This window comes from Varanus komodoensis, unplaced genomic scaffold, assembly GCF_004798865.1.
Source record: "Varanus komodoensis strain SLA01 unplaced genomic scaffold, ASM479886v1 scaffold30, whole genome shotgun sequence".
NCBI classification, from domain to species: domain Eukaryota; kingdom Metazoa; phylum Chordata; class Lepidosauria; order Squamata; family Varanidae; genus Varanus; species Varanus komodoensis.
Window position 1 is genome coordinate 9,802,668 of NW_025335762.1, and position 14,198 is coordinate 9,816,865.

A 14,198-nucleotide genomic window follows, 5' to 3' on the forward strand; every position below is an offset into this window, starting at 1 on the left:
CTGGTGACCCCCGGAGCGAACAAGACGCTCCACTCTGTCCTTCACATGCCGGATGCGTGCGCCCGGCAGGCAGCAAACCTCCCTTGTCTCCAGGTCGGGGCGGCACACTGCCGCCTCAGTGCCCCTCAGCAGGGAGTTCCCAACAACAATCACCCGCCGCCACATCTTCCCGGGTTTTCAGTTGACAGAGAGCACAGTTTGTGTGCCAAAGGACCCAGCTTTGGTCCAGCTTCTCCAGAGACAGCAGGAAAAAGCTCCCGCATGGAATCTGGAGAGCTTTCGCCTGTCGGTATCAACAGGAGGGCTGATGGACCACAGTTCTGACCACAGTTCCCAAGGAAGTCTTCTGTGTTCTTCATTTCCAAGCACACCATGCCCTTGTGCAGACGCAGGATCTTATTCTGCCCGACTGACCTTCTCTTTTTCCTTCTTTTCAGTCTCACCTGTTTGTCCTGCAGCTGGTGCACCGGCCTTCTGTGCGGTCTGTTTTGCAAGGCTTGATAAAAAAGCGGCTGCTGCCAGCTGAGCACTGCATCACCAAAAGTGAGTGCGAGCTCGTTTGCTCCTCTGCTGCCTGTAAATTTTGTGACTGGGCCCAGCAGGCCAGAATCCTCACTCATGCTTCTTTAAGGGAGTGGAGTTTAAGGGAGTGGATGGCTCTGCCTGCCTGGAGAAGGAGCTGCTGCTGCCACACAGCAGAATGTCTGCCGTATCTTCTGTGCCGGCTCGAGAAGGGGTGGAAATGCACGACTGGAACATTTAAAAAGTGGCACAGGCACGGCAGACAGCGTCCTTTGAAACATTCCTGGTGGCGACCGATCCAGGACTGGACCATGTGGCAAGAAGGGAGCCTCCTGTGCAGTTGCTCTTTCCATGGATTGAAAGGGTCCCTCTGCTCCTTCCCTGTGATGCTGCCCACAACTCCAGCCCATTTCAGCCACTCCACCGGAATGTCTTTCTTGGCAAAATGGGGTCACTTTCCCATTCTCCTCAACTGTGCCTTAACTCCCAGGCTACTCTGACCTAGTGGTCCACCAGCAGAATTACAGTTAGAACATAAAAGTTTGGGGGAAACTTGTCTAGCTTTTCCTCCCACTAAGTGAAAGCACGTGTCCCAACCTTGGGCCTGCAGCTTCCATCGCTCCCAGCAATGCTGCTGTCGGCTGGGGTTGGTGTGGGTTGTAAGCCAACACATCCAAAGTGTGTGAGGTTAGGGAAAGCTGGTCTAAACCATGGTTTCAGCTCACCACCGTTCAGATTAGCTGCAGCTTCAGATTTTGACCACACACCAAACTGTTTACATCTAAAATGGAAGCTTTTCATCACCTTGCAACAATTCCAGAGGAAGAGAGGGAAAGCAAGAACCTTCATCTCACTAGATTGGCATTTATGTTCTCACAGTGCTAAACTTGGGTTTTTAACATTACAACCAAGTGTAGCCTTGTTTATGCTTCTTCAGTAACTGGTTAGTAGGTGGGGTATAAATGCTCCAAATTAGTAAAGAAGAAGAATTAATGGTGGTGAACATTCCCAGAGCTGAAAGTAGGATGCAGAGAGGCTGGTGCCATTTGTGGAGTGAAAAGCAGAGAGAATGCACCCAGAGATCCAAATACTCTGAAGTGCAAGAGAGCCAGACAATGTGGACAGTGGGGCTGGGCTGCTGGAATTCAGGACTGCTACAGACAAGAGCGGGTCCTTTGGGTTACCTCTGGCAACTTTCTTTCCTGCTTCTCTAGAAAGCTTTACAGCAGCCTTCCCTGAGCACCTGACCCTAGATGTGTTAGAACATGAGTTACAGGAGCTGTAATCCACCATAACTGATGGGCACCACGTTGGCAAAGGCTCCTTTGCCTCGTTCCACCATCAGTTTCTCCCTGCTGGTTAACAAATGAGCGTGCTGTTTTTGCCCAACACCATTTCTCCTCTCGATGTTTAGTAAAGCGAAACTTCAGCAGCGGCACAATCCCCGGGACTCCAGGCCCAAATGGCGAAGATGGGGTGGAACAGACCGCCATCAAGGTTTCTCTGAAGTGCCCCATCACCTTTAGGAGGATCCAGCTTCCTGCAAGGGGCCATGATTGCAGGCACATACAGGCAAGTGTCTGATGGTACTCCACGAGCCGTGTCTCCAAAGAGGCCTAGCTGAGGTCGCATAGACGTCAACCACGCCAGCCACGCAGTGGCTTTAGCACAGGGGTAGTGAACCTGTGGCCTTCCGGATTGTGTGTGACTAGAACTGTCACCATCCCTGACCATCTGTGGATTCACGTCTTCCCCCTCCCCAGATTATTACTTAAACTCCCCCTTTCCCCCCAATGGCCATGCTGGCTGGGGATTGTGGGAACTGTAGTTGCACCCTGCAGAAGGCTGCTCTAAAGTGAGAAAAGAGATGATCTTTCATTTTTGTTGTTACAAGGTGTAACCCATGTAAGTGATATAGCCCTCAGATCCAGAATACACCTCCTCAAGGGGCAGGATAAAGATACGGAAGAGAAAGGGACAGATGAACAAAGGAGTGGGAAAGGGAACATTAAGCTGATTGGCAATTAAGATTGACCATTTTTCTTAATTATGTGTACCCCACTCCACATTATTTACAAGCTTTTATGAACACGTGATTCTGCCATCTCTGTTCCTTGACTATTCTTAATACACGTGGGGCTATTGAAGTTAAGAAAGTGAAATAACTGAAGAAGTTGGTCCCAATACTATCATAAGGAAGGGAAAATTGGGAAAGTTCTCCTGGGCCTTTCTGAGGTCACGCAAGTCCTAATTATTGCCCCCGTATCTGAAGTCTTTAGGGTAACTTGCAGCTTTTGATACCTACTCTCTGTCTGTGTTTTCTGCTTAGTGCTTTGACCTGGAGTCTTACCTGCAGCTCAACTGTGAAAGAGGGACGTGGAGATGTCCTGTTTGCAAGTAGGTATTCATGGTTAGGGCCTGTGTCCTTTGTGGAAGGAGGCAGAGTTTTAATATAAACAAGAATGGAGTACATCACTGGGAAAGCAGCGTAAGGACCTGAGGAGAGCCCTGCTGTGGTCCCATTTGATCTGGCATCTTGTATCCCCACAAGAAACCAGCTAATGAGCAAGGGACTGGAAGAACTTAGCTGTGAGAACAAGTTACAGTATCTGGAATATCAGACTTTTTCAGTTAGGGAAAAAAGATGGAGGGAGACATGAAACAAAACAATTCATGGTGTGGAGAGAAGGAATAAAAAGAAGTTTCTCTGCCACAATACTAGGATTCATGAAACTGAATGGTAGGAGTTTTGGAACAGATAAAAGAAAGGACTTCTTCAAAGAATGTATAGATAACTTAAGGAACTTGCTATCAAAAATATTGTAATGTTCACCACCTTGGACGGTTCTAGAAAAGGATTGGACAGATGCCTAGCGTGGAAGGCTATCCATGGCTACTGGCCCTGACGGCCGCATGCCACTTCCAGGGTCAGGGGCACTGTACCGCTCCGCAGCACCTGCTGGGGGACGTCATACGTGGGAGGTTGCTCTTGCACTCGTGTGTGAACAGAATGCTGGGTTGGATGACCCTTTGGTCTGGTCCAGCAGGAATCGTTTGTATTTACGTTACATTTATCTGCATGGCCAGTTTTGAAGTATGTCCTGCATCGCTCAAAGTGCAAGCCATCAGTTAGCCTGATTCAGCATGGAGGCAAGAGCCCTTCTCTGGATAGTCGTGGCAGACGTGGCTTCTTCTTATTTAATTATTTACACTGGGCAAGTAAACAGTAACACAAATAAACGAATAAGAGCAATGCATTAAAAGCAAGATAACATTACATTTGGCTTCATGGAACAAAGGTGCTTTCAGCAGGTGCTGGAAAAAAATGCATTGCTGGAGCTTGCCTAAAATCCACAAGCAGTGAGCGCCCTCGATTTGGAACGCTCTCTCTGAAGGCTGTTCTCCCGGTGGACTCCAGCCAGGCCACAGGGCTATGTGGAGCGACCGGGAGAATCCCCTCTGGTGGCTTCAGCAACCACTGGTAAAGCATCGCAGGCCAGCGTCTCAGCCTTGCCCCCAACCCGGTAATGTCAGTTCCTCGAGCCGGCTGGTTTACCTCTCTCTCTGTCTTGTGCCCTTGCTTGTGTCAGATAGCTTGCTGACCTTGAGCAGCAGGGCCTTCTACTTGGGAGCGTGCATCAGGGTGGGGCGTGTGAAGGGGAAAGACGCTGGTGAGAGCCTTTGCAGAGAGGCAGTCAGAAACACGGGTGAAGCCTCGGGCCAGTGCATTCCCTGAGTATTGCTAACCACTGCTCTTGCCTGCTCTTGTGCTTTGTTCTCAGTAAAACAGCTTTGCTGGAGGGGCTTGAAGTGGATCAGTACATGCTGGGAATTCTGATCTATATTCAAAAGTAAGTCTCATAGCTTTAACGATTCCTCCAGTCTTGTGGAAACAGTTCCAGGGTCAAGTCAGGCTGTGTAGATAGTAACTTATTCCTGCCACCAGAGGGGAGACAAGTACTACTTGTGTTGCCCCCAGCTTACAGTCACCAACCTTCTGTGAAGTTGAGCCGAGATTGATAAGTTGATTGATTTTATTATATTTACACCCTGCCTTTTTCCCTTCAAGATCAGCCTTCTCCAGCCCAGTGCCCTTCATTTGTAGCTATCACTGGTTGGGACTTACGGAAGTTGTGGTCTACCACCATGACCTGTTGAGGAAGGCTGAAGGAGATGACACCCTCTAGACTGGGAAAGGAGTCGAGCGAGGACTCCATTGAAGGCAGGCAGCTGTGGGAAATGGCCCTAGAGAAACCCAGTCACTTCCCCTTTGCCAGGATCACAGATCCTGAATCCAAAGAGGTCAGTGGATAACCCTTTCTCAAGAGAGTGCCAAAGGAAGAGCCGGCGTGAGACAGTCTTGCAGTAGAACAAGGGATGCGTGATGAAGCATAGAGGGAGACTCTGGGCCAGCCATTCCCTCTGGGCCTACCCCTCCTCACAGGGCTCTTGTAAGAGTAAAATGCATGAGGTGTGTGTGTGGGGGGGGGATCTTCCTTTTGCTCCTCAGAGGAAGAATGGGATACAAAGGTAGTTAATTTGATGAATAAAGGTTGACTCAGGAGCCACCAATGTTTCTCATGAGCTTTGTTGGTGAATGACAAGTTGCTGCCCTTAGACCAGGGGTCTCAAACTCGCGGCCCGCAGGCCAATTGCGGCCCGTGGGATGATATTTTGTGGCCCCCGCTTGATATCAAAGTTTAGTGATAGTGCGGCCCGCTCGTTTTTCTCACACGCACCTGCGTGAGTCGTTACCCAAATGGAGCTAATTGACCTGCAGTGCAATTCTGAACTCAAAGCCAAGTTCAGGGAGGTGAGTGGAAAAGCAGACAAGCTTGGACAATTTTTGAGAGAATTGCCCCTTACCTTCCCTGAGCTTTCCAGGATGTTCAAGCGGACCATGTGCCTTTTTGGGAGCACCTATCTGTGTGAAAAGCTCTTCTCCACCATGAACTTTAATAAGTCAAAGTTCAGGTCCAAACTTACTGATGAGCATCTTCAAGCCATACTGAGGGTCTCAGTTGCTTCCTCCCTCAAGCCAAATGTGGCTCAGCTGCGTAAGAGGAAGCGCTGTCAGGTCTCTGGCAGCAAGGAGTAGGAGGAAGTAAGAGAAGCCTATGTTCTGAAGAACCGTTCATGTTCTGAATTATTATTAGTAAAGATCGAGAGGATTGGATAAGTTGTACTTTTTTTGGAATACTTGAAATCCTTTTTTTGTGGAATACTTGATGCGGCCCAGCCTCACCCACACTCTACTTCCAGCGGCCCCCAGGTAAGTTGAGTTTGAGACCCCTGCCTTAGACTGTAAGCGCCAGGAAGATCCATTCTGGGATAAAAAGTGGCCCTGGTAGATGGGCTTCAACAACCTTTCCCCACCCCAAAGGGTACCAGAAACTGTTGGAAGGCAGGTGGTACACTCAGAAGAGTTTGGAGACTGTGGTCATCCAGATTCAAATCCATGCCAAGCAGCAAAGATCTCGGAGCACCGCTATTCTCTGCCTATCTTCTTCCGCAGGGTTCAGTGCCGGAGTCAGCAGTGCGGTGCCAGTGGGCCCCTTCCACAGTGCCGTGAAGTTTTCCCATCTCTGCTCCCTTCAGAATTGTTTTTACTAAAAATGCAAAAAATGTTAGTGCAGCAGGTTCTCCTTCCTGTTCTTGAACCCACCAAGGATTAGCTGTTCAGCACACAGAAAGAGAAGGAAACCGTTGCTTCCTGGCCCCACCTAAAGCTCTTCCATCCCAGCAGATCTTTCCTTTTTGCTGCTCTCTCCCTTTCTCCATTCCCAGTTCTCTGCCCAGCTGCTTTCCCCACTGTTCTTCTCAACTCTCTGTCCTTAGCCGCCACCTTTGTTTCCCTTCCTAGCTTCAAGCCTTCCTATTTCTCTCCCACCCACTCCTTTACGTCACTGTTCCTCACCACTTCGTGGCTTCCTACTTCCTCTCCCTCCACCTTGCCAATCCCCGTTCCCTCCACCCCTCTAGCCTCACTTTCTCTCCTCCAACCGTCTTCTGACTAGCCAGGCCACCGTGACATCCCTTACACGACCAGCCACATCTTCCGCGGGAGCTATTTTGTGGCAGCATCCACAGCTCAGACTTTCAGAATCCCAAGCACAGAGTCCTGAAGTATCTCTGTGAACAGTCCAACATGCATTTATTTATTTATTTTAAACCCAATTTCCCCACTTGGCCGTGGAGTTGCGATGAAGGCCATTTGCCAACGTAATCACCCTATGCCAGTGCTGCATCTTGAACTGAGAGAGCCCTGAGCAGAGCCCCTCTGACTAACCAGAGGAAACAGGAGTACTTGCGTTTAGTTGTGGTGTTGAAGGCCACATGCATGCTCAGATGTGTGTTAGAAGCAACTGTCCTAGTGTTTCTGTTCCCTTCCTCCCATCCATGACAACAACTGGAAAGAAGTGCGGTATCTTCACTTTGATCCTCAGTGGTACAGCCTCATGCAGCCTGGAGCCAAAACTAGCTCCTTGTTTTTGTTTGTCTTATTTAAGGAATTTATACCTTGCTTTCAATAAGGTCCCAAAGTTCTTGATTTCTTTCCCCTTCCCCTCATCCAATCCATTCCTCTCTTCAGAAGAATAAGTCAGCATACTTCCCAGTGTCCTGCTGGCCCCAGAGATCCTGCCACCCCAGTACTGGCAGAATACAGAGCTGGCCCATCTAGCATTCCCTTCTGCCATTTGGGTGGCTCATGCACCCCATTTTTCACTGTGGGGAGAAGGAAAAAAGCCCACTGCTTGACCTAAACGAGAAAGAACCGGGTCAAGCCTGCCAGGCACAAGCTGGGGGGTGTCCTGGCCTCGGTGTCGTGTCCCCATGCCTCTGAACACTGCCAGTGACAAATCGCTGAGCAAATAAAGATCAGCAAGCAACACAGATGTGCAAGCCGCAAGGGCTCATGTTCGTGTCTGGGCTCGTCTCGGTGTGGCACCCTGGCCCTTTTTAGGTCTGGTTTTAGACCAGCGTGCACAGCCTTCCCAGTCCTGAGATTGGCGCGCCCAGAGATCATCCTGCAGCTGCGGAGGCCTGCAAGGAGCAAAAGCACTTGGAGTGGTGCTCAGCAACACGGATGTTTTTGTCTCAGATGAGCACGGTTCTCAGTGTCATTAAGTAGCCTTCCCCAGTTAGTTGTCTCCCAGTTAGATTTGGCAGCCACTCCCAGCGTCCCCAGCCATGATGCATGGGGCTGGTGGGACTTCTCTCTTGTTCCGTGTCAGGAGCAAGCACAAAGTGGAGCCGGCACGTCTCTTGCACAAGCTCGCAAGAGCAGTCGCTCCAGGGCAGTCCGCATGGGCCCTGAGCTGTTTCCTCCTGGCAAGGGAAGCTGGCCTCTCCCAGCTCGGCCGGCTTGGTGTCAACCTAGCCCAATCTCTTCTACACCAGGGGGTGCAGCTTGTGGCCCTCCGGATGTTTGGCCTAAAAGTCCCATTATCCCCAGCCAGCATGGGGGGTGGTGAGGGGTAATGGGCATGGCAGGCCAGATCGCCTGGAGGAGCACAAGCTGCCCACCCACCCCTGGCCATCTGCTGGCTGTGCATGTGCTTGCGAGCACTGAGCTCTGCCCCCCCCCAGGCCTCTCCTCTGACCTTTCTTCCCCTTGTCCCCTTGTCCAGCTCCGAATATGAGGAGATCACCATTGACCCGACGTGCAGCTGGAAGCCGGTGCCCATCAAACCGGACATCCACATCAAGGAGGAGCAGGACGGGCCCGTGCTGAAGCGCTGCCGCACCATGAGCCCCACCCACATGGTGATGCCCAGCGTCATGGAGATGATTGCTGCCCTGGGGCCCGGCCCGTCACCGTTTGTGCCCCTGCAGCCCCCGTCTGCCGGCAGCGGCAGCAGTGAATACAGCAGCCAGAGTGAGTTGGCGCCTGGGACGTGGAGAGCCCCCGCCTCAGGGCTTAGGAAAGCCAAGCAGCTCCTTTCCCCGAGCAAGGACTCTCTCTCGGGACTCAAGTAGGCCTCCCCAGCTGAGCCATCCCCAGCCTGGCCCCATTGGATGCTAGCGGCTCAAACTCAACTTCCACATGACGAGTGTCTCTGTTGGATGGTGGGAGTTGTAGTCCGACACTTCTGGAAGGTACCGGTTTGGAATAGGCTGCTCTGGTACATGGGTCATCGGCACCTTCTGGCCACATTTTCTTCCAGTGCACAGAGCTGGGCTTGATATGATACTACTGATTAATGCAGGTGCCACTTTGTTCTCACCGGAAAACCAGATGTGTACATACAGTGCCCTGTCCTTGGAAATTCTTGTCCTTGTGAGGAGGACAACAACTGTGATTACTAAAGGTACACAACTAAAGAACTAAAGGTACACAAAGAGGAAAGATTTAATGCCTACAGAACAGCCGTTCCTTTTGCACCGCGATTCAGCTGCGGAGCTTTTTCTTCCTTTGTGAAAGGGGATCTCTGCCTATCATAAGGGGCTAGCAGTGGAACAGCACACAGAACTGTGTCCACAGCTGTCCCTCTCTAGTATCCAAGATATTTTTCCACCTTTGTCCCTAGCACTATTGTAGGGGGAACACTATGTCTGTTCTAACTTGCACTGTGCAGTTTTTCCTCCACCCCCACTTTTTCCAAATTGTTTGAATTTCTTTTTGCAGGTTCGAGCTTTTCTGGTCCTGGAACTTTCCCCGATTCCTTCCCTACGGTGAATCCTGGCACCCCAACATTAAATGAGTTCAACCCAGGACCTCCCACAATCTCATACCAGCCTGACCTCCCCAGCAATCTGCTGACTCCGGAAAAGCCACCGGCTCCCTCCATCGCTGGGCAGGTCAGCAAAGATCTCTCGGAGTGGGATGGGGAATGGTGGAGGTCATGGAAGCAGTGAGGAGGCAGCTGTTTGCCAATACTAGGTCCTTCTTGGATATCACCCCCGCAGCTGTCTTAGTTTAAAAAAACCTCTGAGTTTCTCCCTTCTCTGTGCACGTCAGATAAGAGTTTTGCTGCTGGAGTTTGGGGAGTCCAGAGCTTTAAAACCGGCACTGTGGGTTCCAGAAGTATATACCGTATTTTTCGCTCTATAAGACGCACCTGACCATAAGACACACCTAGTTTTTAGAGGAGGAAAACAAGAAAAAACATATTCTGAATCAAATGGGCACATAATCACAGGCACATTCCCCCTCACTTCCGCATGGGCTGCACATCTGACAGACTTACTGCACACGCATATTCGCTCTATAAGACGCACAGACATTTCCCCTTACTTTTGAGGGGGGGAAAGTGCGTCTTATAGAGCAAAAAATACGGTACATGGTTTCTCAAATACAAAAAAGAGAACTTGACAGCAAGAGGCTCAGAATCTATTTTCCCATCTTTTATCTATTCAAAGAGGGTTGTGTCTTTGTCTTAACAGCCTCAGAAACAAAGAAGCCTTAGAGGAGTTTCTCAAGTCTCAATTTCCAGAGATCATGAACATAAAACCATCGATTTCCACACATATCATGTGACAGCCATATATTTGGGCCACAGTTGTGAATAAGATTCGGCTTGTGGTTCCCTAGTATGGCCACGAGGGGGCATTGTAGACATTGCTTGAGCCTATTAATGCTCTTTTACCATGTAGTCCCGTGTTTTTCCATTAAGGGAGCCCGAGAGTTCCCCAGAAGCCTACTAGGGAAATTCTCAATAGAAGATCGGTAATGATACAAAGAGCTTCCACAAAAGCTTTTCCATCTCTACCGGTTCCCTCAAAGGAGAAGCTGCTGGAAAGCATTTGACGTGCTGCATTCTTGATTCATGACAACAAATATGAACTATGAGCATGTGAATTCTCTGCAACACAGCAAGTGTTCTGGGCCGATGCCAAGTGGTTCTTATCAGGCAGCTTGATGTGGGCAGCATTCACCAAGCCAGACACCTGGAAAATCCCTGCCCGCCATCTCTTGCGGACTTGGGAACAGCTACTCTTCGTTCAGAGGCTCTTCCCCCATTTTCGCTCCGTGGAATGAACTGTGGTGCTCCAGATGTTGTTGGACTGCAGCGCTCGCTCATCAGCCTTAGACCTGCATAGGCAAGGGTTGATGGGAGTGGCAGTCCAGCAGTGCTGGAATGTAAAATGAGCTTGTTTAGATCCCGTCCAAGGAGGTCACAGTCAAAACAGAAAAATACAATTGGTTCAAAAAAAAAAAAAAAAAAAGCAAAGTTAAAAAAAATCATAACAAATAGAGCAATTCAAATATCAAAAACAATAGAATTTAAAGAAACAATTTCAAGAAATCTATTAGGTAGCACAATTTGTTTTAAAATGCAGATTAAAAGCAAAGTGCAGTAGAAAAATAACGGGAGTGACTTTATGGGGCCCTCTAGCTTTCCCTCTGGTCCCCTTTCTTGCTCTTGGATGAAGGAGGGTGACGTGCATTCTCCCCATGCAGGGACAAAATGCACATCTTCTGCCAGAAACAAGATAGGGGACCTCCTCCCCATACAGTCACAGCTGTGACACACACACATCTAATACCCTCCCCTGGCAATGCTCCTGAGGGTTTCTGTTTGTGCCTTCTTTGGTTGTGCAGATGCCTCTGCCCAACAGGATGGATCCTTCTTCACACAATCCCGTGCAGCAGGGGCTGAACAACCCCAGCCTTGGTAGTCAGCCTGGGCAGCAGCAGCAGCAGCAGCAGCAGCAGCAGCAGCAACAGCAGCAGCAGCAGCAGCAGCAGCAGCAGCAGCAGCAGCAGCAGCAGCAGCTCCACCACCGGAACCCACCCACCCCACAGTCGAGGCAGCCATTAGGACAGTCGGGCGCAGCAGGACAGGCACACGGAGGGGAACTTGCCTTCAATCCTGGCCCGGGGATGGGTGGGGCACCTGGAGCTGTGGACGGGCCCGAACCTTCCCTTGATGTAAGTAGCATGGCCCTTTTCTCCCTGGCGCACTCTCATGGCTGGGAATTCCCTCTCCTCTGGCTTTCTCCTCTCAACTCTGTCTAGCCTCATTCTGAAAGCCCCTTTGGCTCACTTGTCGGAACCAAACAGGGCTCGCTGTAGAGGAGCTGGGTCCTTGAAGCTCTAAAGAAGGGCCAAGCCGGTGTCGTAGTTCAGAGTGTGGCTCTGGGACTCAGACAACTTGAGCTCCCACTCAGCTATGGAGCCAGTGGGTGGCTTTGGGCCAGGCACGGGCTCTCAGCACAGGATGGTTGGTATAGGGATAAGCTCAAAAGCAGCTGGAGGAGAGTGATGTCAGCCACTTTGGGTTCTTCATAAGGGGGGGGAAAGAGGCAGGATATTGATTAATGGGTAACAGATATATAGGAGCAGTTGCCCGTCCCTCATTGCCACCTTGCAAAACATCCCTGCCACCTTTCACGGGGATGTCAACCTTTTTCAGCCGAGGGCCAGATTCAGTGTCAGAGAAGCTTACAGGGCCCGTATTCCAATGCTGAGCAGGCAGAAAAGAACAGGACCAAAAGTACCGGCATGTTTTACCTTATGATTCTTTCTGCCAGTAGCTAAGCCTTAAGACCTTCTAGAGCAGAGGGGGAAATGTACAAAAACTGGAAAACCATCAAATGAACCATGTTTGGGGGAGGGCCAGGGAAGGGACATGGCCATTTACGGAACCTCATGTGGCCAAATGTGTCCTATACACCTGAGATTGTCCTACACGGATCAAAGGAATTCATTATCCTAAGATGTGGTAATAAACACCAAATCAGATGGGAGTTAGAAGGGACTTAGAAAGCTGTCAGTGGCTCCTCTCCATAATGGCCAGGGGAAGGGGACGTGGCTGCTAAATGCCTGTTGCTAGGGGGGAACAAGAGCAGAAGGGGGTGATTCCTCTCCTGGCCGCCTCTGAGGCATTTGATTGGCCACTGTGAGAAAAGGAAATTGGACAAATTAGGCCTTTAGTCTAATCCTGGCAGGTTTTTCATGTGTTCACCAATGCAGCAAGTAGTCCTTCCTACCCTTCAAGGTCGCTAGGATGGGACAATATGCGTGCGTTGAGTAGCATACGTGGTTTCAGCTTCCCTTGCCTTCTCCCTGGGCTTTTCTGTAGACCTTGGTTCCAAAACACAGAGAGGTTTTGTAACCTGTGTTCTCCTCCTCTCTGTCCCTGTTTGTTCTCCCACTCTCTGCCTTCACGGAACATCCTGGGACACTCTTCCCTGGTTCATTACTTGGTTATTTTTAGAACCCTAACAGCCAGTCCCTGCACCCCATTAGACGTGCCAAGTCTTGGGCCAGAGCAGGGGGTACTGCATGTAATGGAACTGTCCTGCCCAGCCTCTGCCCATCTCTCTTGAATTACCAGGCAAAGGTGCTGATGCTGCCACGGCAACCTTGCGGCAGCTCATCCTAGGCTGTCCCCTTTGCCTGAGTCAGCAGTTTATGTCAGGGTCAGCTCCTCCAAAGCTCCTGCAGACTCTTGCAAAGCAAGATCTTCAGCTATACGGCCACAAGGGCAGGAGAGGTCCCGTAGGCACAGATTAGTGCAAACTGGTGCTTTGGAGATTTGGTTTTGTCAAATGAAAACTAGGATAAAGAACTCCCTAATCAAAGAACTGATTCCTACCGTGCCTCATGACTGTCCTGGCAAGCCGCAGTTCTTTGATCAAGCATCCAGGGGACCTTCGAGAACGCGGGAGCTATACTCTGGTGTCAGTAATCTGCCCACGTGCTTCTCTGCTGAGAGACACAAGGTCTCTTCCTCTCCCAAGCTGTACTTGTGAATTCATCCTGCTCCCCGAATCCATTTGAATTAAGCTCCACGGGCCAGCCCTTATTACCTGTGGCAGTGAAATCTGCTGGAAATGTCTTCTCCTTCCGGTCATCTGTGGCCTGTAAGATTGATCATCCTTCCCAGGATAGGGGTAGGCAACCTAGTGCACCTCAAGATGTTCTGGACGACATTCCCCTTATTTCCTGACTGTTGGCCTTGCCACATCTTGCAAGGGCTCTGCTTGTCCTTCCTCAGATCAACATCCTGCTGTGTCTTTGATTCTGGTCATGCTCAAAGAGGAAATGGCTAACCCCACTCTTTGTTGTTTTACCCTCAGCTTCTTCCTGAGCTGACGAACCCAGATGAGCTGCTCTCCTACTTGGGCCCCCCTGATCTCCCCAATAACAGCAATGATGACCTGCTTTCTTTGTTTGAGAACAACTGAAGCCACCCATTATGGAACACAGTCAACAAGCTCCACGCACCACATACACACATCTGCACATCACATGTAGAAACATTCACATTTCTCTCTCTCACAAACCCTGTCCCATTGCTTCCTCCGCTCTCATCAAGAGAAAGACCTTGCTTTCTATAGTGGTGGTGCCCACTGAGCCCTACCGATGAATTAGGACAGTTCTAAAGTGGCCCAAGAAACTTTGGCCAGGCAGCAGTTCCATTTTCTTAGAATTGCCTCTGGCCTACAGAAGCATTCCCATGGACGCTAGAGCAGCTGGCTTTAGTTGTTCTGGGAAATCCTTCCTGCGCAGGAGAGCAAGTGGTGCTGGTGGTGGGGACTGTTCCCAAAAATTCATTTTTAACAAGTTGCTCAGACCATGCCAACGTGCAAGGTCAGACACATGGCAGCTGTATTGTTTTGACTGATCTGCCCAAGAGACATCCTGTAAACCCACAGCCAGGGAAGGAAGAAACTGAGTCAAACAGTTTCCTGAAATTTTGGTAGAATGGATGACTCTCTCCTTT

The 14,198-nt window shown here is 50.1% G+C and overlaps 1 protein-coding gene across 5 annotated transcripts in view; it reads left to right on the plus strand.

Annotated features, from left to right (window-relative positions):
* ZMIZ2 (zinc finger MIZ-type containing 2) overlaps window positions 1-13,713 on the plus strand; it is a 113,979-nt gene extending 100,266 nt beyond the window's left edge. For all 5 annotated transcript variants that reach the window (XM_044437656.1, XM_044437658.1, XM_044437660.1 and 2 more), the window contains 8 exons: window positions 438-543; window positions 1,937-2,094; window positions 2,852-2,919; window positions 4,305-4,373; window positions 8,154-8,401; window positions 9,152-9,324; window positions 11,069-11,398; window positions 13,552-13,713. In XM_044437656.1, coding sequence (XP_044293591.1) covers window positions 438-543; window positions 1,937-2,094; window positions 2,852-2,919; window positions 4,305-4,373; window positions 8,154-8,401; window positions 9,152-9,324; window positions 11,069-11,398; window positions 13,552-13,659 — 1,260 coding nt within the window. In that variant the 3' untranslated portion in view covers window positions 13,660-13,713. The remainder of the gene's footprint in view (window positions 1-437; window positions 544-1,936; window positions 2,095-2,851; window positions 2,920-4,304; window positions 4,374-8,153; window positions 8,402-9,151; window positions 9,325-11,068; window positions 11,399-13,551) is intronic.
* The last annotated feature ends 485 nt before the right edge of the window (window positions 13,714-14,198 follow it).